The sequence below is a fragment of the Dermacentor silvarum genome, chromosome 4 (genome assembly GCF_013339745.2).
Source record: "Dermacentor silvarum isolate Dsil-2018 chromosome 4, BIME_Dsil_1.4, whole genome shotgun sequence".
Taxonomy (NCBI): domain Eukaryota; kingdom Metazoa; phylum Arthropoda; class Arachnida; order Ixodida; family Ixodidae; genus Dermacentor; species Dermacentor silvarum.
The window spans coordinates 40,676,907-40,703,835 of record NC_051157.2 but is presented as its reverse complement, the minus strand read 5'-3'; the positions used below and the strand labels follow the sequence as shown (position 1 = coordinate 40,703,835).

Below are 26,929 nucleotides of genomic sequence, written 5' to 3'. Positions count from 1 at the left end.
AAATTTGGCAGACTTGTAGGCGATGATGAGGTCTATGCACAATTTTGACAAGGAATTAAAATTCTAGAACATCATTGTGGAAATAGTAATAATAAAGAAAGAAAAACGCACTTACAGTGCTCCCGTCATAAATGAAGAATCAATTGACAAACAATTAGACACATAGGATCGTAAAAATTATTAGAAATCCCGCTGACATTCAAATCGCCCTGCATGGGTTATCAAAGAGCACTCCAGGTATAGCTACGGTTGTCGAAATTATGCTATCTGCTTGTGTAGTCAGCGAATAGCTCTGAACATCATACGATTGACGCCACCTTGGTCTTACGTGACAAATTTAGAAGATTCTACCGCAATCACGACGCGAGAGTAGCCTGTTAAGCACGCACATCTTGCGCGAAGAGGGAAATTGGTCCCTAATAAAGCTGTGAGAGCAGCATATCGCAAGCACTTATGTAATGCACCAGAAAAGAGCGGCAACATTTAGTGGCACATGCATGCATGCAGACCGAATGCAGAGTGCGTGCGCTTTTGAATACCTCACAAGTAACCTGGACAAATATCGACATGTAATAACCCTCGCTGTCACTTCCACTCACTTCAGCCCACCTTTATTTCCAACTGCCACAATAATTTGTCATCTCACTATATCTACACCAGAGGCTTATATCTGGCGGCCCTGCGCGTTGATAAATTGAGAACAGCCCAACAATGACAGACAAGAAACCAGAGAGACAAACCCGATGGCTTGCACCCAAGGCTTACACTACGTCTTTCGTCGAGTGTTCTGTTCACGATGTGTCACAACAACTCCTCCAACTACCAGTGCAGTTGCACGGCACTGCCGTTTATCACCGCCTAAGATGGCGGATAACGTTACGGGCCAGTCATATTCACTCGACTATGTACCCTCCCACGTCTCATTTCTGTTTTCCGATAACAAGGGTCTTCCGTAATAGCACAATGAACAAAGTATAATAAACAATACAAAAAAAAAGGGCAGAGCTCCACCACGGTCCGTCGGAACCTTCAAGATACACATTCTCCGGTAACGCTGTCTTCTTTGTACCAACCGCGACCGTCCAGAAGAGCCAATGCAGGACATGCAAACACACCAAAAAGGTCTAGAAGCACTACTATCTACACGCCGATGACAAATATAGGCGGCGACAGCACACCGTTCACTTTTATTATGTTGTTTTCTTTTCGACGCCACTCGAAGCTCGCTACGCTCGCAATCAATTTAGTAGCGGCCCGCGAGGTGGGCGCAGCGCTCCAATCAAGGGCGACCGCTGTGGGAACTGCGCTGGACTTGTGTGCCAGCAGCAGCGACGACGACGTTGACACTACGTGGAAAGGAGCAATCTCGGGACGCCGCGGTCGACGTTGCGTTCGGGGGCGCCCACCGGGTGCGCCGGCATGGAGCAAGCGACGGCTGCGAAGACGCCCGCGTGGTCTTCCTTAATTGGATGGGACGGGACGCTTTCCTCGTCTCCTTATTGCGGGCCTACTTCCCTCCCCCCACGCCGACCAACTGCAACCACGGCCGTCATTTTGTGTTTGTGTGTTTTCTTTAATTGCATCTTTTCGTGCTGCCGCAGCATGAACGCTGTATGGAACTATACACACCGTATAGTCTGGACAAGACCTAGCCCGAAGCCCCGCGGCTGCCTCTGTTTTCCCTACTGTGTCGAAACATGACCTCCCTTTGTTCTTCTCTCCGCCGTTATGCATTTGTGCGACGGCACAGGGTGTTTCCCTTTCTCCTTACCTTTCTTTTCCTTTCCTAAGAACTCTTTCCACGGAGAAGTCAGATGAATTGGGCCCGGAGGTTCTCGGTTAATATTGTTTCTCGCTTCGCTTTTTTTTTTTTTTGGCTCCCTCTCTTTATACATCGGTTACGGTGGTCTAATTCTGTTATTAAGCCAAGATGAATTAAGTGACAGAGGAAACAGTGCCGTGGGTTTCTGCTGGAGCGGGGGCGCGCGCGGAGTTTGATAGCGAAGCTGGGCATGCATTTGGAGATAATTAGGTGCTAATTAAATTTTACCCACGTCGGCGCGCTCCGCGTGCTCCCGTTTGCCACGACGCCCTCCGAATGCGGCACACTGAATAATGCTGACTGCGCATTTTCTTTTTTTTTTTTTTTCGTAAAGTTCAAATGGCCTTCAGCGGCGGAGATACCGTACGCGCGAGGCGGCGCTGCCTGTCAGCGATGCTAAGTGTTATATACTTGGGTGGAGAAAGAGACGGCCTGATGTACATTTGCATTCGCCCACGCACCTGTGGTGCTGCTATAGTCCTGGCGTCTTCCGCTGACTGAGAAGTGCATCAAGTGTCTCCGTATCTGTAATAACGCCGAGAAAAAGCTGCGCTTAGCGACAAGCTGTGGCTGTTTTTTGTAAGTAGCTGGAACGTAGAATATAATGTATCCGTTTGCTTGTAGTTAAGGATTAAACCGAAATGCTTCCGTCTCACCACATCCTCCTTTAACCAGTTTAGGTCATCCTATTCTGCTATACATGCAGTTCTCCTCATGTTCTGCATCAAGGAAATGAAGAAATTAAGAAAAATGATGAAGATAAGAAAAAGTGCCAATTAGACAATGACGTCGTAATGGAGAGTTCACTCGACATTTAAATTCGGTCCGTAGCCCTCAAATTACATCTCTGCAGCGCTTGGAGATCCCTTCATTATGTTCCAACTAGCTCGCATTCAGTCCCTGTTAAGGCTGCAGAGAAAATATCGTATCCTGAAGGGCTCATGTTGTAAAAATGCATTTTCTTTTCTAACCTGCGTCACTTTTCCTTATAGTTTGCATTTGTAATTTATTTTTGGTAGACGTTTAAATACTTTGCCCTGTATAACTTACTCTTTACGTCTTTGGGTTCTCGCCTCGATAACAACCTCTAAGTGGTTTTCTGAGCCGTCTTAGTGTAACGTTGCCCTTGTAACAAGGACCGCATACCAGGTCCTCCCCCCCCCCCCCCTTTTTTTTTTTTTCTTAACCGCCTTGGTGGCCTAGCGGTCATGATGTTGTGCTGCTAAGCACGAGGTCGCGGGGTCATATCCCGGCCGCGGCGACCGCATTTCAATGGGGGCTCCAACTGCAAAAACGCCCGTGTCCTTTGCATTGGGGGCACGTTACAGATCCCACGGGGAAAGATACCCCACTACGGCGTGCCTCATAATCAAATCGTGGTTTTGGCACGTAAAACCCCAGAATTCATTCATTCCAGGTTTTTTAGCGGCACTAAATTTTAAAAAAATTGTCTGTGGCAAATAGCACTATTTTAACGTTTCAGTTAAAATACACGATGAGGTGGCCATTACTTATACGAGAAAAAATTCTGAATTAAATAGTTAACATGAGTAAACTAATTTCTAATTAACTACTTTATGGCGCACATTTCAATCTACAAATTTTTGCCGGTGAGTTCACAAAGCGCGTCCACTTAGAACTAGTTCTCAGGGCTACACCAGTTTCGAGAATTATTTTTATTGGGTGTGATGAAATGCATTTGCGTTACAGTTACTTTTGTGCTTCAGTGAATCAAACAGCGTTCTCATAAAAAAAAGTAAGTGGAATAACGGTGCATTTTCATCGCAACTGTTACGGCGCATATCTCGAAACCAGCGCCATCCTCAGAATTCCTTCCCAGTTGATATACCTTGCAAACTCACTGCTACAATTCATAGATCAAAATATTTGCCGCAATGTAACTAATTAAAAAGTTAATTAGTGTATTATGTAAATATTCAATTACTTATTTCGTGTGCAAGTAATCGCCGCCTCATCGAGTTCAAGGGTTGGAATAGTGCTATCTGGCAATCTTTAAAAAAATTGGTGCAACTAAAAAAAGAAAAAAAAACGTATATAGGGACTGCATGTGAACGGTGTGGCCTTCATACAAGACTGGAACAGTGATCGTGAAGGACTCGCCGCGCTGCATCAGTGGGCCTCTTCGGTTATTCGTCCCAGAAAGTCCTAGACTGCCTGAGGTGGTGCTTTCAGCCAATGAGCGTTTGTATGCAGCGTCTTGGGAAGTATTGGGCAGTCCTGGATGACAAATTGAAGACGCCCAGTGTTTACGGCAACCTGCTGCTGAGATCGAGACGCCCCACTCAGCACGACTCGCAACGATGACGACTCCCGGTTGCCGATGGCGAGGCGGTGCCGTTTTACTTGTTCCATGCGTCAGGACCACGACTATGAATGAAGCTACAGACCGCCAGCAAACTAAAGCATGACATTGTAGCAAAGAAAAAAAAAAGATTGCGGAACCCATGTGCTGTGGGAATCAGTTTAGGCGAGAGAGAGAGAGAGAAAAGGGGGTTCAATAGCAGCTGTAGATATCAGCCCTGCTATATGCAGGGCTTGCTACTTCATATAGTACGAAGCTTTCATGGGTGCTCGTGAGGAACACTGGTTTTCTTTGGCGAACATTTGTAGCTACAAAACACGCGACCAAGTTGGACACGTTTTCACGGCCAAACGCCTCACTCATCGTAAACTTGTTACATTTGAACATGCGGATCTCACGCATGTCGACGAGGGAGTGACGAGGCTGTAATGGCGACGAAGGAAGGGCCACGACGGCATGACAACAATGGCATGACGACGATGAAATGACACATGACGACCACGGCATAGTGAAGAAGACGTGACGACGATAAATTCACGACGCCGGAATGATGCCAGAGTTACGACGACCTAATGAGGACGACGGCATAATGACGAAGACATGATGAGGATGGAACGACATCAAAATGTTGAAGACGACTACATGACGACGACGCAATGAACATGACGTCATGACAATGGCAGAACGATGACCCTACAGTGGCGACGACAGAAGGATGACAACGGCATGGCAAAGGAACAATGACGTCAACGAAAGATACAAAATTACAACGGAATGACAAAAATATATTAACAAGGACTGCATTATGACGATGCAATGAAGACGACAGGCTGATCACGACGGAATGACGATGATCGCATAATGATGAAGGCACCAAGACAATAAAATTACACTATATTGGTCATCAGCATACTGTGTTTATGCAAGCTGTTTGCTAGTACTGGCATTAAGAGCACCTATAAGCTCCACAAGCATTTCCGGTGGGGAAACGACCAATGCCAAACCACGAGAAAGAGGCAAAGAAACATTAAATACTTATTCGTAGCTGTTTGCAAAGTGCGGCTACTAGTTTACATCTCGGATTCTAGGTCTGCCTTTTCTGAGTCTTACAGCAAACTCGGTGCACCACCACAGCATTATTGCGTATGTTCCGTAGGAAGAAGTAATTGAATCAAGAACAATTTTTAGAGAATAATTATACAAAACTTTGTATCCTGGTGCTACGAAAGTGTAAGTCACTAGCGACATTTATAGTGAGAAGTGAACGTAACTTTTCACTTCATCTGTTTAAAAGAAATGTCCCATATAAATCTCTCTATGGAGCAATTCCCGAACAGTACAATTGTCTGTCATTCTACGATACCGTACACAATACAAAAACATCCCCATTTCATATCGGCATTTGGCTTTGCCAAAGTAAGTTTGTTGCCTTATTAACACGCAGCATATGTATATTGCCCGGCGCAAGGGCACTGAATAAAGCTTTGAAGCATGCCTAAAGCCGTATCTCTAAGATTATGTCGTAAGGTTTAGACAGGACATATACTACATTACATTGTAATTAGCTTTCTCATGTATCCTAAGATCAGATATTTTGTCACTGCATAAACAGGAGCCTTCGGAACTATTCATGCGAGTTTTGGCTGAGAGCAATTTGCAAAAATGTATCAAGGTTATGGGGTATTGTAGTGCAAAACTAGGTAGTTTTCAAAGTACTTAAACTATGCAGAGTTTTGAATTATGAAAGGAGCAGACATGTCATAAACGCATGCGTAATTAAAACGTATCCAAATCTCGAAGCACTTCTGTGCGTTAGCAGGACTTCAATAGGGCAAATTTCCTATTCGCTAGCACAGTCACATATTTTCCTTCGAAACGCGCGGGAGAAAATGTTTCGTTTTATTGATGGCAGAAATTATTACCTACTTCAGTAATCGCAGGCATCGTTACGACATAATTTTCTGTAAGACGATCTGTCGTCCTTTCATCACAGCAAAGCCGGTTATGTCGCAGCGACTGTAATTTCGGTCGTATATGCGTGTCTTGGCGTCGTTATGGCAAAATTAGTTCTTTCGTGCGGACAGAAAACATTTTAATCGGCGAGAGCGTGACAAGCTAGGACACGATTTTTTGTTGTATTTTGCGACAGCTTGGTTCCCGGTTCCTTCATTTTCCCTCGGAATAGCGTGTCTTCACTTTTTCTTGCACTGTCACACTGACTTGCACTATTCAGTTCTCACTCTAGTTTACGTTATTAAGCGGCTAAATGTAAATGTAAAAATTAAAAGCAAGTGTAAAAATACGCCACATTAGAATTTCACAGGTGTAACATGAAAGATAAGCTAAATATTGAAAAAAAAGGAGCAGTGCGTTTTGTCAAGCAATGTAAAAATGATTTTGTTTTAGTGCTTTTCAATTCGCCCGTATTCACTGGCTATATCCCAAATATATCGACGTTTATTATGCGATAAAGTTGCGAATCGGATCGAAGCACCGCGTGGATATGACACTACACCCTTCTACATGCTAATAAAAGTGATTAGCGAGCTTTGTAGTACTCGTCCCTTTTATATCTGAGGGTCCATATTTTGGAAACATTCTTTTTGCTCCTGGTCACTGGCTCGCACGCCGAGACAATTTCTTCTGCAACTCGTGCCCTCTATCGCTTGCGTGCCACGCGTAAGTCATCCAGCGGTTACGGGAAGCTGAAGATAATTTTCGCGCAGTTATTTCATACCTTGGCGGTGTAGGCAGCGACGCGAATGAAGCGCTAATTGCTTTCTACGTTAGATCGAAAACCGCCCGCACTGAGTGCCGGCCACGAGTTACAGTGTTCCCAATAACTGTGGGCTGTACTTCTGCGCAGACGGAGTTAATTACCGGCGTGCCAAATATATATCGGTTCGGCGTCCTTACTTAATCAGCCAGCCGGTCGCAAAAACCCTAAAGAAGCTCGACGAATGCAACGCATGCAAGCTCTAAGCCGCCCACAGCTTTATTAACAGCGAAGTTGTTTAACCTGAACGTTTGCCGCCAGGTGTAATGCCGAAATGTGGGCCGATCCTGGTCGTAGTGCAGAAAGGGTCCAAGCGCAATGGCTCATACCCCTGTGAATTAGCGAAGCTGTTTAAGCTTGAGGATGGTTCGTCGAGTGTACGCCGCGAAACCTCCGCCTGGCGATGACGTCACCATGCGTCGCCTAGGAACGCTTCGCCCCAGCTACGCCGACGGCGCCGAACCTCGCCACAGCTGCATGTCGTGACGTCATCGCGCGCGCCGCGTCGCTTCACCTTAGCTTTGCCCGGCCATGACGTCACCGCGCCGTACGGAGTGGTTGCCGCGGATGCACAGAGGTGGAGTTAAGCCGTGACGTCACTGCGCCGGCCCACGGGATATATAGCTCCGTGTCGCGACACAAAAGCCCCACTGTCTCAGCACTGAGCACATCGCCGCGAATATGGGGCGGCCGAAGAAGAGCGTCAATCTTGAAGAAAAGGACGCGAGGCGCGAAAGCCGCCGCGCCGCTACTCGAGAGCGAGTGAGACGACTTCAGTGCGATCCCGAGTATCGCGCCGCCGAAGCGGCGGCGAAACGTCGGCGAGTCGCAGAAGAACTGGAGTTACGAGCCCGCGAAACGGAGCAAAAGCGTTTGAGCGTCCCGATACTTCAATGACCGAGTGTTCGTTGCTCCTTTGGCTGTCGATGATTCCAGGGTGATCTTGCGCAAAACGTGGCCGCGAGTCTCGAAGCATAACCTCGCAAAAAGTTGGCCGAATCGAAATAAAGCTAGGTGGGGTCACCAGCTTCGCTGTTTGCCCAGCCTTCGCACCACTAATGCGAAGCTGTCCCTAATTTTTCCTATGCAAAGCCTTGGCGCACCTATGGTGCCTCCTCCGGTGCGCAAAACTAGCACTGCCGCCCGCCTAAAGAGCGAACTAGACATTGCGCCAGGGGCGCTCAGCACACAGACGTCAAAGCGCCGCGCAACATCGAAGTCTCCATCAAAGTGGGAACGAACCGGACCTGACCGGAGCGCGCTGCGAAAGAGGCTATACGCACTATAGTAGCGCGGCTGAGCGCGATCAGTGTTGACAACGAGAGACACCCGCCTCTGAGCTCTCATTACGGTACAGTTCGCGTGCGCGCGCTGCCTAGCGCGCGCGAAGTTGGCGCGCCAGTCGGAGCAGAGAGAGCTAGAGCAAACAAGGACTGTCGGTGAGGATCAGTGGTGGGAACGTCACGCCAAGCGGCGCGGTGCCCGATGCCCATGCTACTATACTGCCAGGCCATGTGCAGGAAGCGGAGAGCGAGTGCGGGGAAAGGAAGGGAAGTATAAGAACGAGAAAGAGAGAGAGAGAGACAGAGGACGAGGCGGCAACGGGGCGACGGCCGGTGGCCGTTGTGCCAGCTCCACTTCTTCACTGGGGAAGCGCGAGCGACGGCGCACAGCCCGAGTGGGCCCTCGGAGCGCGGATGATGAATGGAGCGGACTGGGCTTGCGCTGATGCCGCCGGCCGGCTGCCGGAATCGCGCTGCTGCCGGCGCAATCTCTTTTTCTCCACCCCCCACCCCCTCCCACCGAAGACAATCAGCCGCCACTGGGGCCACCGAGTCGCAGCACAGCGGCGGTCCTTCTTTCTGCGAGCGACCGAGTCAGCGTGCAGCAAGCGAGCAAGGCAGACACGCACGCTGCGCTCCGGCAAGCGCCAGGGTGCTTCTTCCACCAACGGGACCAGAAATAGCGGCGGTGGCGGCGACAGCTCCGGGCTGCTGCTTCCGCGCGCGCCACCCGGCCACCCATCTCGCTCTCCGCTCGATAAAGTGCGCGGCCGCGTCTCGGTGGTTCGGAGGCGCTCGACGGCGGCCAAATGCTCGTTACTGGTTTGGCCCAGATTTCTCTAGAATCGCTGACGCGACTGGCGAGGCTGCGTGTCGCGTTTGTTTCGGTCTTTCTGTGGCTGTCGCTAAAGCTGGATGACGAATGTAGTGAAACAGAGGGTTGGTTCTTGAAACAAGAGAAGAGCGGAAGCTGCAAAGTGCTACAAGTGGGCAACTCGGTGTGCTTCCTCCTACAGCGAGAGAGAGAAACAAGAAGGAAGCAAACTCATTCTGGTTAAACAGGCGCACGCCCGGTTTGCTACCCTGCACTGTGGGAAGATGATAGAGGAATAAAAACATAGAATGAAAGGGAAAAAAGCATTGGTTGAACGCACACCTGAAAATTCACACGGAGTCTATGAACAATAGCAGAGAGCTGTCGACTTGAGGTAGCTGTGGTAAAGCCCTCGCTGCTTTCTGCACCAGCGATGGCGATGATCTACATTATAGATTGGGGTTCATTTCGCGTTTTACATTAGTTGGTGCCGAAATCTTGGTCGATCAGAGGATTAGATGCTTCGTCGTTCGCAGCAATATTTATGTTTGAACATCAATGTAAAAATGAGATATTGAATCTTTTGGGCTGTGGTCAGACGCGGGCAGAAGCATAAAACGATTTACAAACATTTACTCTGTAAATAGTGCTTTCAAACATAACCTGTTGCTGTAATGAATCAGTGGGAACATGGCACAGAAAGTGCCGAATGGTGTCCCTTAATAAGTGCAAACCAGTTTGACATTCGTTTTAAGGAGCTATGTGGCTGGCTGGCAAATGAACATCAATATAAAGACGCTATTCGCGCACGGCCTCGCCCACAAAGACACCCTTTGTTACAGAGTCGGTATCATGCTGGGTTGCTGATCATCCCGCTAACTTATAAACATGCTTTTACGTTTCTGGCTCCACAATTTTTACGATTTCACCCAGATATCATGGTGATGTCTCTCACTTGAGACCGTCGCATCTACCAGCACTATTACCGAATGTGTTAATCTAGATGTAAGTATAGGTATGTCGGAAACACTTTACATAGTGATATGGTGATTTGTCTAATTGTTAGTCGTAGCAACTACTGTCGTTAGCCAGAGGTTATACTGGTGCAGATTACAAGTACAGAAACCGTTGCACAAAATGCGGGAACCCATTTCTGCTACGTTGTTAACCTATTATACGCACCCACACTGTGTAGCTCTTAGAAAAAGTATGCTCACAGGCTACTTTCCGTTAAATTTCTCATGCAGTCAACTTTCGGGGTAGTACCGTGTCACTGCCACAGCATACTTTAGAGTTATCCTCCGTAAAACAGGTATTGTGCCTGCTTCCTTCTATGAGGCGATTCGTATTACCATCAATAATTTATTATTTTTTCTCTCGTGTTATCTTGCTCAAATCACTCGCGGTTCACACGCAATCCTCGTATATGCTGTATGAATTTTAAGAAAAATGTGCGGAGCTACCTGTCTACCTTTGCAATCGTTTCAGTAGGTGCGTTTTTGTATCTCCGAGTCCTCCGAGGATCGCGCGCGTTGTTCTTGATTTTCTTCTTCTGCTACATAATTATTGCGGTGATGGTGGTAGTGGGTTTTAGCAACAGGTGGGTTAGCCTGGTGATCAAGGCCTGCAATTGCTTCCGCCCGAGCGTCCTTTACAATATCACTGCGGTGTTTCACCACAATGTCCATCAAACCAGTCTCTCAAGAATGCCGTAAGAACACTGTGCAGCTCTTTTACTGGTTGTAATTGATCCTTCGGGGAACGCAAGGTGTTGCAGACACGTATGCGAAGTTCATTCTTTTTTTTTTTTTTTTTGCTGGGTCTTCAGAATACCGTCCTTTTCATCTTGGTATTTCGAGCACTACCACAGAAAGTGATCAGTGTTTCCTGTCTCGTTGCATGCCGTGCAGTTCGGAGAATTGATACGCCCCGTCTTAAATAATCATGCTGATTTATGAGTAGATCCTGTCCTTATTCTATGTAGAAGTGAAACTTCCTATAGACGAAATCGCTTGGTTATGCAGGCCATATGTGGTGGAACCAAAAGTGACCGAAAGGATTTCGAATGTCAGATTTTTAAACTTGAATACTTTTTGAACCTTGAGCGTCAGCTTTTTCATTGCCAGGAATTCCAATGTAGGAGGGGATCCACTGAAACTTTACTATGAAGCCTTTGTTGCCGAGTTCTTTCATGATCGCTAGTGATTTGCGCCGGAGCTTGATGGACAGTAAACCACGATAGAGTTGTTGCAGTGCAGCCTTTGAGTCCATAAGAAGAACAACATTATGTGGAGGCAACGTCTTTAGTTTGTGTAGATCAGCAGCTATTGCCACGCATTCTACAACTGTCGATGAGGCTATACAGTCCAGAAGGCCCGACCACGCATATCTCAGGGAGGGAATATAGAATGCAACTGCGCAGCGGTCATCTATTTTGGCGGACCCGTCTGTGTACACTTGTAGGCGATTCGGGTAAGTGGTGGTCAAATATTCCAGAACCCAGTGACTTCGCTTCTGCAGATGGAATGCAGTTCTTTTACTGCAATCGAGCTTACGCTTAAGTTGCATGTCATATCTTGGACTGTCCAGGGCGGGTCTACCTTTTCCTTCTGTCTCGAGCCCCGAAATCGTAAGACTCGAAGCGCGTTCAGTGCTGCATAAAACTGAGCATGGCCTCTTAACTATATGTTTTGAGTATCTGGGTTGTGAGAGTCTGGGAAGCCTGGGATGCGATCTTGTACGCGTTCAAAATGGAACGGAGGCAGTCCGTTCCATCGAGCCGCACATGATTGGTCAATTTGATTGTCATGGTTCAAATTGACCAATCGTGTGCGGCTCACGGTTCAAATTGACCAATCGTGTGCGGCTCGATGGAACGGACCGCCTCCGTTCCATTTTGGAACGCGTACAAGATCGCACCCCTGAAGTCGGCAAAGGGCGTGACTTGACTTCGTAGAACACTTTTTTGTTCGAAGCCGGCTGGTGGACTCTCAGGCGAAGTCGAATACCTTTTCTGTATAAGGCTTCTAAGAGAGAGAGAGAGAGAAAGGCAAAGGAAGGACAGGGAGGTTAACCAGATATTATCTCCGGTTGGCTACCTGTACCTGGGGAGTGGTAAAGGGATGCGATAGGTGAGAGATAGAAAAACAATAATACAAAAAAACACACGCACACACAAAACAGAACTGTTTTTGTGGAAACTGCCACGCAATCTGCTAAGGCGTTATTAGTGTTACACAGTGTCAACGTCCCATCCTACGTCACACAGTGTACAGTCACAATCGCTGGTATTGACTATCTGAGGGTGACATCAGAGGTAGCTGGTATAGGATCCGACTGGTAACCCCCGCTGTATGTAGCCATAGCATCAACGTCGGGTGGTTGCCTCAGCGTATGCCAGCGACTCGCTTGAGCACATGTAGCCTCTGTGATGATGACGCCACAACGTGGTCAACAGCGCGGCACCAAGAAGCCTGTGGTCCAAGGTAATGCCAAGAAATCTGACGTTGGTGACTTGTCGAATCTGGTATCCGTACTCGAATCTGGTATCCGTCCAGATTCAGCTTGCAAGTGTGTGGATTTTCTTTTAATTCCAGAAAATAGTATGAATGATGATTTCTCTGCTGATGGTGATAGACCAAGCAGTTTCCAAGTGACCCTGAATGATATTTATTGATCCCTGGGCTATTCGTCCAAGGCGATGATGCTGGTAGCCGGAGACCCATATGCTGATATCATAGGAACATACATACATCTTCACTGGTGTTCGATGGTTTAGTATTCTTGGGAGACTACCCATGGCGTTGTTAAATAATACGGGAGATAGAACACTCCCCTGTGGTACGCGGAGAAATATAACTATTTCATCACTCAGAGTGTCAGCCAAGACAAACTCTGATACGGCGATTATTGAGAAACGTATGCATGAAGTGCTAGAGACGACCCCTGTCGCCTATAACTTAGCTGTACATGCTAAGCTCGATGAAAGCCTTGTGGAAAGGGCTATTGCAGAAATGGGCATGCACAATTGAAAGAGATACTGTGAAATGAACAAAACAAAAGCAGAAAGAAATAATAATTGAAATCAGGAATCCGCAGATATTCCCTACAAATATGGAGAAAAATTACGAGAGTCAAGCCTCATTTGGTAACAACTGCAGCTAAATGCTCATCTAAAGGGAGTGAGCAAATGTTCCCGACCATGAGTTCCAACTGTCTACTGAGCAAGGAAAATGACTGCATTCATGAGGGTTCTTACCTGTGTAGTAAGGAATAACATTGAGTTTACCAGAACTGCATGTAACGGGTGGTTTAGTGATAGTTAGACATGCAGACTTTACCAAGCCGCAAGAATAGTTAATTATGGTGTGCACGAATGTGAATGATACTGTATGGCGAGGCTTTACCGTTCCTTGGCACTGCTTTGTCAGCTACCAGCTCTCGTTCGATGTAACTCCTCCTCAGAGCTCCTTTTTCACCTCTTTTAGCATCGTAGTCCTCCATCAGCGGTGCAATTCGTGCATTGTCCCGCGGTGTTCGGTGCCTCTTTGCAAAAACCCAACACAGAGTAAATCTTCGTTAACAGGCAGCAGTGAGAATTGAATATAGGCCGCAGGGCCCAGTTGTAACTGTGAGCTCGGCGCGCTAACTCTTTCCGCTAACCGATTCGGCTCTCCCGCTAACCCGAATCGGCTCTTCTTCCTAGAGCGTACTGCCACCTGCTCCCTAATAAATCACTCGGTTGAAAATTGGTCGTCAAATCAATAATTCTCAGATGCAGGCTCGGCTAGGTTAACTCATTTTCCTATTTGACAAAGAGCTGCTGCTTAACGAGCGAAAGGTACGGATGTGGCTCCCACTGGCGGGAAGTTGTTTTTTGTACACTTTCATTTGACTTTATCATTTCTACATTTCAGTTAAAACCACGGACCATTTATCCTATGCTTTTCTTGTCTTCATTGTCTTTTGGCTTCATTTCTCGTTCACTGCTGCTCATGAGTACATTGACGCGTGAACACGGCCTTCTGCAAGACTCGCTCCGTTAACACGTAGTTAATGGACATGATAGGCTTTGACCATCCTTTGTCATCATTAGCAGCAGTACCACCATAATAATCAATACCGCCGAATAACACAACAGAACAAATGCCTTCGCAGAGAGAAACTGTCGTTGTCCTGAACCTAATAATTCTGTCTCTCTGAACCATCAACTGCATTTGCACTTTTCGCACTAACTACCAATAAATAACCCCCTCCTCCTTCCCAACTATTACTTGATAAGACCAACTTCACTTTAAAGTCTTGATCAGGCCATAATCTACTCTCTCTATTACATAGTTATGTATCCCTAACTTTCGGAATGATACTTTAAAATTTTCTTGCATCACTCTTTTGGCCATTCTTAGCTTGCTTCCAACGTTTTGCGCTGACTTTCAAGTGTTGGCTTTATAGGTTATTCACTTGTTCGTAACCTTTACGGCATAGAAATTGCATTCTATCGTACTCTTTCTTTTTCACGCAGCGCTTTTCTGTCTTCAAGAAACCGTTGAAAAAGTGTTCAGATTATTAACCTCGGATGTCACTCCATCAAATCCGATGCTTCAAACATTGGCGCAAACACCAATAGATGAACACTTTTCAAAGTGTATAAACCTACTCCACCCCTGTACGGAACATTTCAAGCTCCGCTTTGTGTCTCCATTGAAGGACCATACCAACCGCAATAAGCTTCTAACGGTGCCAATCGTGCTTGCTTCTCACCAAGCTACCATACGTCCTAGTGCGAGTAAAAGAGTCAACCCTTTGCTTTCGCAGGCCTTAAAGCCCCCAAACTACTGACACTTCAATACAGTGTTTGTCCTTGAAGAAGCTGATGGAAGGGAATTCTTGGGAACACGTCATATGTTGCCAGCTGCAGTGACTTATTGTCCTCGGTGCACAATAGTGTTTTGTGTATTTCGCACCCGTATTACATGTGGATGAAGCTTATCATGTACCTATTCGATTTGCTTGAGTGAAGCACTTACTCTATGTATAAAAGCTGCGCTGTAGCTTCTCTGCCTTTTTCACATTTTTACGCCAATCATTTGCGGGTAACGGTCGCAAATATCTTGTTTTAGTTGAGCACCTAATCAAGGGAATGAGCAGTCCTCAGATACTTCTTTCTTTTAGAGAAAGAATTGGGTAGAAGTGTAACACAGTGTGTTGATTTGATTGTGTACTTTATTATTGATAGCGGTAATTTCAAAGCAGTTTTTATGCATCTTATCTCTTTTCTCATACGAGTTCAAGCTCTGGAGTTTTCCTGAAATCAGTCTCACAAATCGGCTACACTGGCGTGCCACGCCCTTCCATTAAAGCGCAGCTAAATAATCTATTTGTTCCATGAGTACAATGACGCATGAACACGGCCTTCTGCAAGACCCGCCACGTTAACACGTGGTTAAGGGACTTGACAGGCTTTGACTGTCCTTTGTCATCATTAGCAGCAGCACCACCATAATAATCAATACCGCCAAATAACACAACAGACAAAGGCCTTCGCAGAGAGAAATTGCCGCTATCCTGAACCTAATAATTCTGCCATTATGAACCATCAACTGCGTTTGCACTTTTCGCACTCAACTAACCTAGTAACTATTCTTCCCCCCCCCCTCCTTCCTAACTATTACGTGATGAGACGAACTTCACTTTAAAGTCTTGATCAGACCACAATCTACTCTCTCTAAACATAATTACGTATAATTATGTACCTGGAAACAGTTGCTAAAGTCATAGCGCCCGTCCTGTTTACTTCCTTCTGCTTATCGTGTTTTGCGTTGCCGTACCCGTAATGAGTTTCTAATGTTTTCAACCATGCATTGGAAGGAGAAATTGCCTGTATTCATTATATCTGAATCTCACATTGTAGTGTCTCTACTCGCAGCACGAACTTCGCTCTTGGAATTACTTCTTGCAGGGTTAAAATCATTACCTCGCTTGTGGTGGTCGTCAATCATCTCACGCAAAGCCGACGCTACCAGAACAAAGAATTCCCAATAAAAATGTGCATACAGGCTTCCATAAAAGTGATTTCAAATTTTGTGACACCTCTAATGTGACACGTTAAAATAACTTTGGGAAATATGAGACCAACGCTATAACGCGTCTTCCTTTTTCTTTGCGGTCAATATTGTGAGGTAGTAGTAGAGTGTCCGTCTCACACGCTGTGGGGTTCTTAGTTTCAACCTGACTAATAAGGAGTCTGAATGTGATGTCACATGACATGATGTTACAGCGATAGCCGGGTCCCAAATTCATAGCTGCTTGGCGCTTTGAAAACGCCACACGCCTCATATGATGTACTGCGCACAGTCAGCCTGACACACCTCGACGTTCACACCCTCATGGTTCTCATGAAAGCGAACAGACAGTCCAGTCCTGTTCATTTATCTTGCAACAGTGATAGAAACACCATCGCTCATTCCGGCCACCATGAGGCTGAGAAGTTGAACTTAGTGTAGATCTCTGCCAGGACAGGATATGCAAGCCATTCCTTCGCCAAATCCTCGTCCGGCGCATTTAGGATATACTCATCATGGGAAGGGTTACATAAACGCTGGAACTAGGGCTTCGCATCCAGTTTATTGTGTTTGAGGTAGAATGAAAACAGAGTGCCGAGGCAGCTGTAATACGTTTGCATTAGAGAGCGACCTGTTACGAGAAGAGAGAGCACGTGGCATTTTGTTTTCTTGTGCTCGACGTTCGTGCAAGTTGGGCAACCCTTCAGCATCCGCGTTCCTTGTTTCTTCTTTTCTTTGCAGATAAAAGCACACCATTGGGGTAAAGGCGTCGTCTTCCTCGACTCCGCACTGAAATGGACTCCCTCTGAGTGAATCTGTTTTCGCTGCTCACAGTATTTCTTCCGGACAGTCGCTACGGCGAAACCCCAACAGTTGAACGTTGCACAGTGCAATGACAAGCGAAAGACTCCCATTCTCTACAGCATAGTAGATGGAGAAAAAGAAGCAGATATGGCGTTGCGAAAAGTGGGCTCACCACGCCTCGAAAGAAAAACCGACTGTGGCTTGAAAAGATATCAACTGCCAACTCGTGGCTGATATATGCAGCGAGCGTCCCGAGAAAATTCGCAGACATTGCTACACCGAGCAGGATTTAGGAGGAGATATATCGGAAGGCCAATCGAGTTCTCTAAGAGATGTCGACTGCTATGTCCTTCTGCCTTCGCCTGTTCAAAACCACGTTATAGACTATGTGAAAAGTTCATTGGGACGCGGTGTTGGACGACTCTCAACAAATGTTCCTGCCCTGAAAGGTTCTAGAAGCTCATTCGTTGTGAGTGCCGAGGACTGCGGACGCCTAAGGTCTCCACGCTCTCACCGTTTATGCCGGCCGCTGGCGAAACTCTTCGGAGACAGTGAATGACGCTCGTTCTGCTTGGAACTCGAATGCGAAACAGTGATGTGCTTTGAATTGGAGTGAACCGATTGTGGTGTGCACGATGAAGAGCAACAACAAGGCCCGCTTTCTTCTTCTACTGCTCGCCTCGCTTGCCGACAGCTCATGTGAGTACCTGACGTTTGTCGTAATAATGTATTTCATTTGCTAGAGCATTTCCGCGAAGCTCCATTGTCTCTCAACACTGGTGATTGGTAGCCTGTGGCATTTGTTTTCGCGAGATCGAAAGTGTGCAGAGAAATTCAGTTACTTTCATACAAATTTGAAAGACGAATGATGCTTTGAACTAACAGCTTGATGTATTACTGTTTTGTGGAAAATGCGACGGTCAAAATGGCATTGTCAGATATTTGCATCTAACGTAAGCCTACCATTGCCGTACGTTCCACAAGGGAACTCGAGTGGCTATGCAGCCACTTTTATGCGAGCAGGAGGCAAGCTGGAAAGTGATTTTATTATGATGCGACTACATTGGCTTTCTTTAAACTAATGAGTGATTATTTCAAAGTCGTCGTTCAATAACTGTAACCTTTTTCTCACTGCCTTAAAGTGTATATTTCTTTAGCATCTTCATCTCATTTTACTTAGGAAATGTAGTTCATGCTTCAGACCACGATCTCCATCCATGACTCTTGGGTGCTCTATGTAAATCAAACAATAGACATCAAAATATAGACATGAGACCACAGTTCGAATAATAGAACTGTAGGTGGTTACGGTATCGCAGTTTCCTGTCAAAAAAAATAAAAGAAGCAGAAAGAAAGATAGAAAAACAAAGAAAGGAAAGGAAACAAGAATACCTGAGATGAGGAATGTAGCTTCGCCCATCGTAAGGCACGTTCATTCAACAAACTGAATCAAAGTTCTCAGTTTCAGGCTTTCTCAGGAGCCTTACCTTGTCAAAGAATAAGTGCAGAACTAACAAGCTCTTTTGAGGTGTGCACCAAAAAAATAAAGAATAAGATTTACCCGAGGCTTCTGTTCCCGACTCCTTGTTAAGAAGCAAAAGCTGCCTCGGTCACCATGCCACTCAGCCACGACATATACTGTAACAAAACCATTCTCTCACTCTCTTACTTTTTTATAGACCCCGTTTCTCCGTCATCTAGCCTATCCTCCTCCGCCTTAACTGCGCATTGCGTCACGCGCGAGCTTACACAGTCGCGCGTTTAGTTAATAACCTAGTGGATTAGCGTAGCGTCTTTTGAAATGACGAGTAGCAATGGAAGTAGTCTTTCCGCTCGCAGCTCTGAGCAAAAAAAAAAAACAAAAAAAAACTTGCAAACAACAACACTACTGACGAAGATAAGAGCTCGCGGTGACGGCAGAGTAGGCGGTGGGTTGCATTCTCGCATTCTCTAAAGGCGGCATTTTCCCCGCTGTATATACCTCTTCATCGCTGCAGCAGTGAAATCCCGCTGAGGCGCCGGCAATGCGGTGAAGACGGCGACGGCCACGAATTTCCCTCACTAGGCTCATATAAGCGGCTGCGCGTCTAATTGCAACGTATACACTTCCGCCTACCGCCCAGAGAGAAGGGTGGCATTCTGGGAACGCCGTGGGTTCTCATTTACGTTTCTCCTTGACTCGCATCGCCTCGCACTCGACAAAAAAAGTACAAGCTGTCTCCCCTCCTCTTCTCTTTCATCTCCTTTCGCCGAGGGTTAAAGCGCCGACACCGGGAGACGCGCTGGGGAAATCAACCGTAATGGCTCTCTCTCTCTCTCAGGGGCTCCTGCCAAGTTTTTGGAATGCGCAAAACGCCCGACAAGCCACGCGCGCGCAGGGAGTTTTTCTTCCTGCCGCTTCAGGTGCCTCTCGCCGTCTCCTAAGCGCTCGGTGGGAACGCGCTGGAGATGGGTTTGCTGAGCCGCTGTGCCATCACACGTCGCCGCGGTGTCAGCCGAGGAACTTTGAGAAACGACCACCGCCGCGGCTCTGATGCGAACGCCTGGAAGCCCGAGCAAATGGTGTCTGTACTCGCGTGTGTTCTCGCCAGGTTTCGCCGTGCTTTAGCGCCTCCGTCTTTCGGTCAAGCCACTGCATTCTTGACCTTTGCGCCAGACGAAGGTTGTACTTTAAGCGCCTCCATGATGGGAGAGAAGCTCCTGCGTAACCTAACCGTAACCGTAAACTTCTGCGTGAGCCGTACTTCAGGTTGTCCGGGACAACGCAAGGTTGACGATGAACGTGCTGAGGGTGCGAAGCCTGATGGTAGGGAGACACGATGAGGGCTGACTACATCTTAATTTGGGCGGGCTGGTCCATCTTGAGCGCAAGTAACAGTGCTAGTACTGTTGCGTGGGCATTTTGACCTCGTCTCATCATGCTGCTGGAATATACATTGAGTATTGACGAAGGTGAAGAATAATGCCTGCGGTCGTCGTTCTGGCAGACGATCTAGATGGTTCGATTGCATCCGTGACATGTGGTTGTGGTAATGTAAGTAGTGATCGGATGGTTTCGAGCCATTATAACGGTTCCAGCTGCTGAGGCGCTCCCCGGAATGCCGAGGGAAACACAAATCACCTGTGCTTGGGCGCTTTGAAGTGCTCAGATATTTGACTTGCAGGTTCTAGGGGGCACGGTAGAGCTACAGCACACAGACCCCATGAAAAGCGTTCGGTACAGCTGTAGCATGAAGCCCACTGATGATCCCTATGTTTTACCGGAGATGATTTTGAGAACGTGGACAATAGGTGTGGTGGGGGGGGGGGGGGGGGTGAAAACATACTTATTGGCCCCAAGACTGCTGCGGAGAGACTCCGGGTGGTCGGAGGTTCTGTGCTTGCGATGGGGGGCCCTCAGTCCAGCGCTCCGCTTGCGGCTGCCGCTCTGCAGGCCCGGTCAATTAGACTCAGCTGATCGTCCAGGCTCTCGCTGGCCAGCAGCTCTTCCCATCGCTCCGCTGTAGGGTGTTGTATATAGGTAGGGCAGTGATGGACTGACATGTCCATGTGATATGATATAAGGTGGCTTTAGTTAAGCCTCATGGGCAGCGAGGAGGGTATGCCGTAGGATTTATTTTACTGAGGATGTGCAAATTGGTATACGCCCCAGTTTTAATGTTTCTCCAACTGACTGATTCCTCTTTATTTAGTGTTCGGTGTGTTGAGCAATAGGTTCTTCTAAGTCCTCTATAGTACTTTAGAATGGCCGAGTAGTCACACGGGACGGGAACGGGTTCCTCAGGGGAGGAGTTGGAGGGTGCTCGGCTCGTGTACCCTCGAGTTACCCTAACCGCCGCCTGGTTTCCCTCCAGCTCCATGTGACCCAGGGTCCGTATTATCCGATGCTGAATTGGGTGGGTATGTGTTTTGAGATGTTCGCCAGTGTCTGTCGCGCTCAGGATCATACCGAGGGCAGGGTGGCTGATGGGTGTGGGCGCGGAGATAGGCTGGCCGTTGATGTATACACGACAAGAAGTCATCGCCCCTCGCGTAAAAGCGACTAACGCACATTTTCCCGTCAAGATGGTTAGACCTTGTGTGAATATATCCATAGCTTTGCACGTACCTGTTGGTATGTGCAAAGCTATGGTCCGTAGCTTTGCACGTACCTGTTGGTGAGTCACTACTGAAGCCCAGATGCCGATGTCATTGGCGTAGATCAAGACACTGTCTGTTTGCGGTACGGATTTGGCCAGCCCGAGAAACGCGAGGCTGAAAAGAATAGGGCTTGACACATCGCCTTTGGGAAGGACACGGTACGTGAAATGGTTGGCGGTCGGGCCATCTTTAGTAAGTACAAAGACATTCGTAAAATAGCTTCGGATCCATCGAGATACTCTTCCTCCTGAATAAACGTTTAATTACGCGTCTGGAATGTCATGATGGGCAACGTTATCATAGGCACCCTTCACTTCAAGGAAGAGCACCACTGACACTCACTCCATAGATTTTCGCTGCTCTGGAGAAAGCACCAGATCAAGGACGTTTCAAATCCATGAACAGCCACGTCAAAATCCCGCCATAGAGTCAGGGTAAATTGTGTATTGTTTAAGGTACCATTCGAGGCACATGAAGATAATTTCTTTCATGAGCTTTCCGACACAACTGGCAAGGGTTATAGGTGATATGATGCCATTTCCAGCGGCGACTTTCCTGATTTTAGCAACGGAGCGAGGTGGCTGCGCCTTCATTCTTGAATAACGGCGCCGTCTTGCCATGATCTATTAAAAACATTTAGCAGCTTTTTTCATGATTTTGACCTAGGTGACGCAAAGCAGTGCGTGTTATACCGTCAAGCCCTGGTGAAAACAAACGCCTACAAAGCGCCATAGCAGTTTCTAACTCTTCAATCAAAAAATGGAGCGTCCATGCCAGTGTCTCGTGCGCCAGGAATGTCGTATAAAACCATCATTGAGTAAAACTGCCCCGTCAGCAATTTCTGACTTCCTCTGCGACGTCCACCTCACGGTGGTTTTCATCGAGGGCAAGGGCGTTGACAGGCTGTCATTTCTGTGAACACGATCGAAGACCATACAGAGTTAATAATGGCTTTAAAAATGAATCTATGGCCTTGATAGTTTATCTTTGGTAGAACATTGAGTACACGTGGGACAATTGTGAGCACGTCACTTCTGTTTTGCCATTTGCATGAAAGTGTCGCTAGATTAATTCGTAAGGTTCATCTTAAGTAATAATTCCTTAACACGTTTTTGGGTCCTTAATCTTTCCAGGATGCTTCTCCATTCCACAAGAGAGCGTATACTCTTCGCTGCCGCCGCGCCACAGCAACGACCACCTATAGTACCCGTTTTTCTGTCCGGATTGCATACCAGTGGTCGAGATGCCAACCTCAGTTCCGTGACGTTGGCATCCGTGTTGAATATGAACTTTGAACCAAAATTACTTCCGTGAGTTTTACGTGACCTTCACTCCGGTCGGCGCTATCGCCGAGATTTCGGGCGCGGAGCCAATACGCGTGGACAAAGTGCCCCAAAAGCAAGCGCGCAAGTACAGTGTAACAGCACGAGTGCGAGGCATCTAACTAAGAAGAAGAGAAGAAGAAAAAAGAAAACAGAAAGAGAGCATTGTTTCCGGGGCGCTGCCTTCGGTTGGTCAGGGCTCCCGCCGGGCTGTGGGGAAGCAGCGGCGTCGCGCTCGCGCAAGCCAAGCGGAGAGAGAGGCGAACGCTGACGTGCCAAGGCCTCAGGACGGCGACATCGAGAGCGAGAGAATGCAAGCCGTGCGCGCCCCCGACGAAAGGGCACTTGCAGTAGTGGGCGGCTGTGGGTGGCAGTTTTGGGGCGGCGGTGCGCCCTGGAAAGCAGTGTGTCCCGGCATCTGTTCCTGACGTTCCTCTCCACGGGACCGAGGGTTCGGCCCCTGTCGTGTCCCTCTCTTCCCCCCGCTCCCCCTGCCCCCCCCCCCCCTTTCCACCCTGGCGCTTCCCCCAGTGAGACGTGCTCTGCAGCCCGGGCCATTGTTTTGCGTCCCGGCGAAATCCACCTCCGAACCCCCTCTTCTCCACCCCTCCGCTCTTCACCCCGCCAACGAGGCCTCCAACAAACGCCATGCGTCGCCGCCCGCCGCATTGTTTGCGGGCGGCCGCCGATGGCCTGCTGGTGCGATGGCTTCCTCTCGCATTCTGGGTTAAAGCTTCGAGCTCAAAAACGCTGACTCCGCGACGCGCGCGGGGCTCTCGACGCCGTTGAGCTCGGCGTTTGGCGCCGACCGGCGTCACGGAGACGTGGCCCTAGAGAGAAGAGCGCCCTGGCCCTGTCTGTCCCTGGTTGTTTGCTTTGTTTTGTTTCCCGGCGCGTTGTGTTCAATGCCCCTTCTTTTGGAGGAGTTCGCTCTGCGAAGGACAGCGTGAAAGGCATTGGGATCGTACGGTTGGAAGGTTCTCCAACTGATGGAGCCGGCCGTTCTCGCTGGACGCAAGCACCCCGTCAGCGCATTTTATATAAACGAGCTAATTCTAGGTAAAGGCATGGTCAGCAGCGCAATAATGCGCAGTTACCTGCATAGAAGCTTTGTCTGAAATTGTAATCGGGGCTATCCAGCTGGGACCGGAACGCGTGCGCTTCATTAGAAATTTATTTTGCCTTTTCTGCTACCCTGTTCCATTTTCTTTTTCTTTGTTTTTATATCCTTTCCCATCCACTAAAATTTCCCCAGATTCTCCATTTCGCGTGCATTTCTTTGACAGAGAGAAAAAAATTCAACGGTGGGGCCAAAGCACAGCCTATAGTGAATTGTTTGTGTTTGTTAGCGGAATGCGTCGGAGGTTGTCGGCATTCGAGGCGATCAAAAGAAGGGTAGTGGAAATTTTTACAGGTAAACATGCGTGTGAAAGCCGGCTCGTTGTGCTAACGTTAATTTGTTACGTTTTTGAATTCCAATCTTGACATTGGTGCGGCAAACATATAGACGGAACTTTTCTGCTTTGCCTCTTTTAATGCAAACTTCAGGCTGGGTGAAACTTACGTAAAGGGTGTTTTAGTTCGTTTCTATGTGAAGTAGTCATATCAGCTCAGATTACCTTGTGAACGTGTAGCATTGCGCGTTACCAAAAAGCCCAAGTGGAAACCCTACTACCTTGTGAAGCAACCGTTAGGGGCAATTGGTTAAAGAGTAACAACTTCAGCTCTCACTGACACTCCCGATGTTGTCATTGACTTCTTGACTAGGCAGTGTCTTCTCTGTCTATAATATTGCAAACTTCTTACAATATTTATGCACTCTTTCACTTATCTTTATTTTTTGCTGACATTATAAGGCGCTTGTCGTATTCCACTTTTCTTTTTTTTTTTCAGTGTGTGTAGTAGACGATGGCATCATCGGTGCCGGCTACTCCTTCCTCTTAGCCAGACAATATCCGGGATACTCTGTAAGAGTTACAAAGTAATGAAAATAAGAAAATACTCGAGGACAGCTAAGCACTTCTTATGAGTTGTGAATGCGAAAGCATTCATGTCCAATTGAACGCCGCTGATCGGTCCTTCGAGCTTTGCGCTGCGAGTAATGTATCGTAGCTGTGCGTGCTGTCCGAGCCAGCAAGCAGCAGCAACCTGCAGTGCCAACGCCGCACGCCATCGACGGCCTGCGCGACGAGAGACCGAGAAAGCGCGCCACGCAACTAACTCGCCGACGACAACCCGTCTCGTTCGCGGCGTCGCGGCGCCTTATCTGCTCCGTCGAGACAGGCTCGTGACGTGGCGTCGTGGCGATGCCCTCTCCCCTCACGCAACACCTGGCGGGCTATCGCTGCAGCAAGCGTACGGATTCGCAAGCTCAGCTCTGTCGAGGTGCGCTCGTGACGTGACGTAGCAGCCAATGGGAATTTAGGTGCCATTTCGCTGCTACAGACGTCGCTGGCTTTTTCGCTCAATGGACCGTTTTGATGCTTTCGCACCAATATGTCGGTACACGTGACAACGCCCACTCGCATGGTGCATAACAAAAAGCTCCCACAAACTCGTAGTGCAGCACAACGCAAATCAGAATGCGTTCCCCTTCCCTTTTTTTTATATCTTCGTAAGGCCACCATGATCTATGAAACTATTTGCTGTTTGCAGGCACTGAAATATTTTGACAGAAATTAAAAAAAAAAATTCTTCACGCCGTGCATCGGTCGTGCTTCGCACCATGAGAAAAGAACTGCAATAAATCGAAGAAAAAAAAAAAAGCGAACGAGTTTTTTTTTGTCCTTTATTATTATTATTTTTTTTTTTGCTTTATGGCTCAACAACCTAAATGGCATGCCATACCGGGAATATTGTGGGGGCGAATTCACAATGCCTTTCGTACGTGAGTACTCTTTGTCACTGGCTGGCCGCCTCCACTAATAATATGTTCAGTCTCAGGATTGCCACGAATTTTCTATTACGAGCAAAACCTAGCGAATGAGCTTTTTGCGAATACGGGCTTTATAGTCCCAATAGTATGTCGCGACTTGCCTCAATTCCACAGTATATAAACATGCCCCAACACTACTTTCGTGCAAAGGTTTTCTCAGTGCGATTTTGACGTTCCCTCCTGCTGTAACAAAAACACACTTCTATAGAATTCTGTATAAGTAAGAAAATCATTAACATCGTTATTTCAACACTACATAGTAATTTTCGTCCCTCCACAGTAATTGTTCGAAATACTTGTGCTCCTGTTATACAATTTCAGTCCACAATTCCCGTTCGCAACTTAAAGTATGCTAGTGGCCTTTGGCCAACTCGTCGATTAGTCGAACACCTGACGGCCATGAACTCCTCAGGAACCTAAAGCTGTCTTCTAATGATTAAGGAAAAATGGCTTGAGTAAAAGCCAAAGGCACACTCCAATAAATCACCAGAAATTGCAGACAGCGAATTTTGCCGGCCCCTCGGCCTACCACTTGTTTAGTGCGAAAGGTGAAAGGTGAGGCAACACACTGACAACCGCGTAAAAACATTCAGACATTTATAGGTCCGAGCGCCCGCCTTACTAAGGGGAACAATGCCTTAGCAGTGCGCTTCGTGGCGGCGTTGCTTCGTCATCGTCCATCTAAGCCTCTGCAGATAACGCTGTCATCCATAACGCAAGCCTATCAATACCCTAGGCGGCTTGCTTTGAAACAAGTTGCGACTGCCCCCAAACAAATGGATGAGTATTTGAGCTTTAGAAACAGTGCACGTTCAGCGCATTGCTGTATACTACTGATGAGCCCGGTAACAGACGATACCGAAAACACAATTTCGTGTGATCAGTGTAATATTACAATATATAAAGTTCCTTTTCAACAGAAAAAATATTAAAGAAAAAAATCGTTGATATAGTCAGTGATCGCGAGTGTCGCCTCTGTCTGTCACTCAGTCCAGCAGATCAGGACGGCATACGTTTTGAAGCATGCATGCGTTCTAAGCATTCACTGCATGCTTCGAAGAAGTATTCAAGCCATTAGACTGCTAAGACTTAGGAGTGAGGATCAACGGCGAATATCTCAGCAACCTTCAGTTTGCAGATGACATTGTCCTGTTCAGCAACACTGTGGACGAATTACAACAAATGATTGAGAACCTTAACCGAGAAAGTGTAAGAGTGGGGCTGATCATTAATATGCCGAAGAAAAAGATAATGTTCAACAGCCTGGCAAGGGAACAAGAATTCAGGATCGCCAGTCAGCCTCTAGAATCTGTAAAGGAGTACGTTTATCTAGGTCACAGGGGACCCTGATCGTGGGAAGGAAATTTACAGAAGAATAAAAATGGGTTGAAGTGCATACGGCAGGCATTACCAAATTCTGACTGGTAGCTTACCAGTATCGTTGAAAATAAATGTGTGCAATCGTGGCGTTCTACCTCTGCTAACATATGGGGCGGAAACTTGGAAATTAACAAAGAAGCTCGAGAACAAGTTAACGACCGCACAAAGAGCGATGGAACGAAACATGTTAGGTGTAACGTTAAGAGACAGAAAGAGGGCAATGTGGATCAGAGAGCAAACGGGCATAGCGGATATTCTAGTTGACATTA

General features: G+C 47.4%; 1 protein-coding gene across 1 annotated transcript in view; it reads left to right on the top strand.

Moving 5' to 3' along the window:
- Nucleotides 1–26,929, top strand: part of LOC119448568 (Down syndrome cell adhesion molecule-like protein Dscam2) — a 287,509-nt gene that overhangs the window by 21,285 nt on the left and 239,295 nt on the right. Inside the window, exon 2 of the mRNA XM_049665471.1 lies at nucleotides 16,821–17,582. Coding sequence (XP_049521428.1) covers nucleotides 17,519–17,582 — 64 coding nt within the window. The 5' untranslated portion in view covers nucleotides 16,821–17,518. The remainder of the gene's footprint in view (nucleotides 1–16,820; nucleotides 17,583–26,929) is intronic.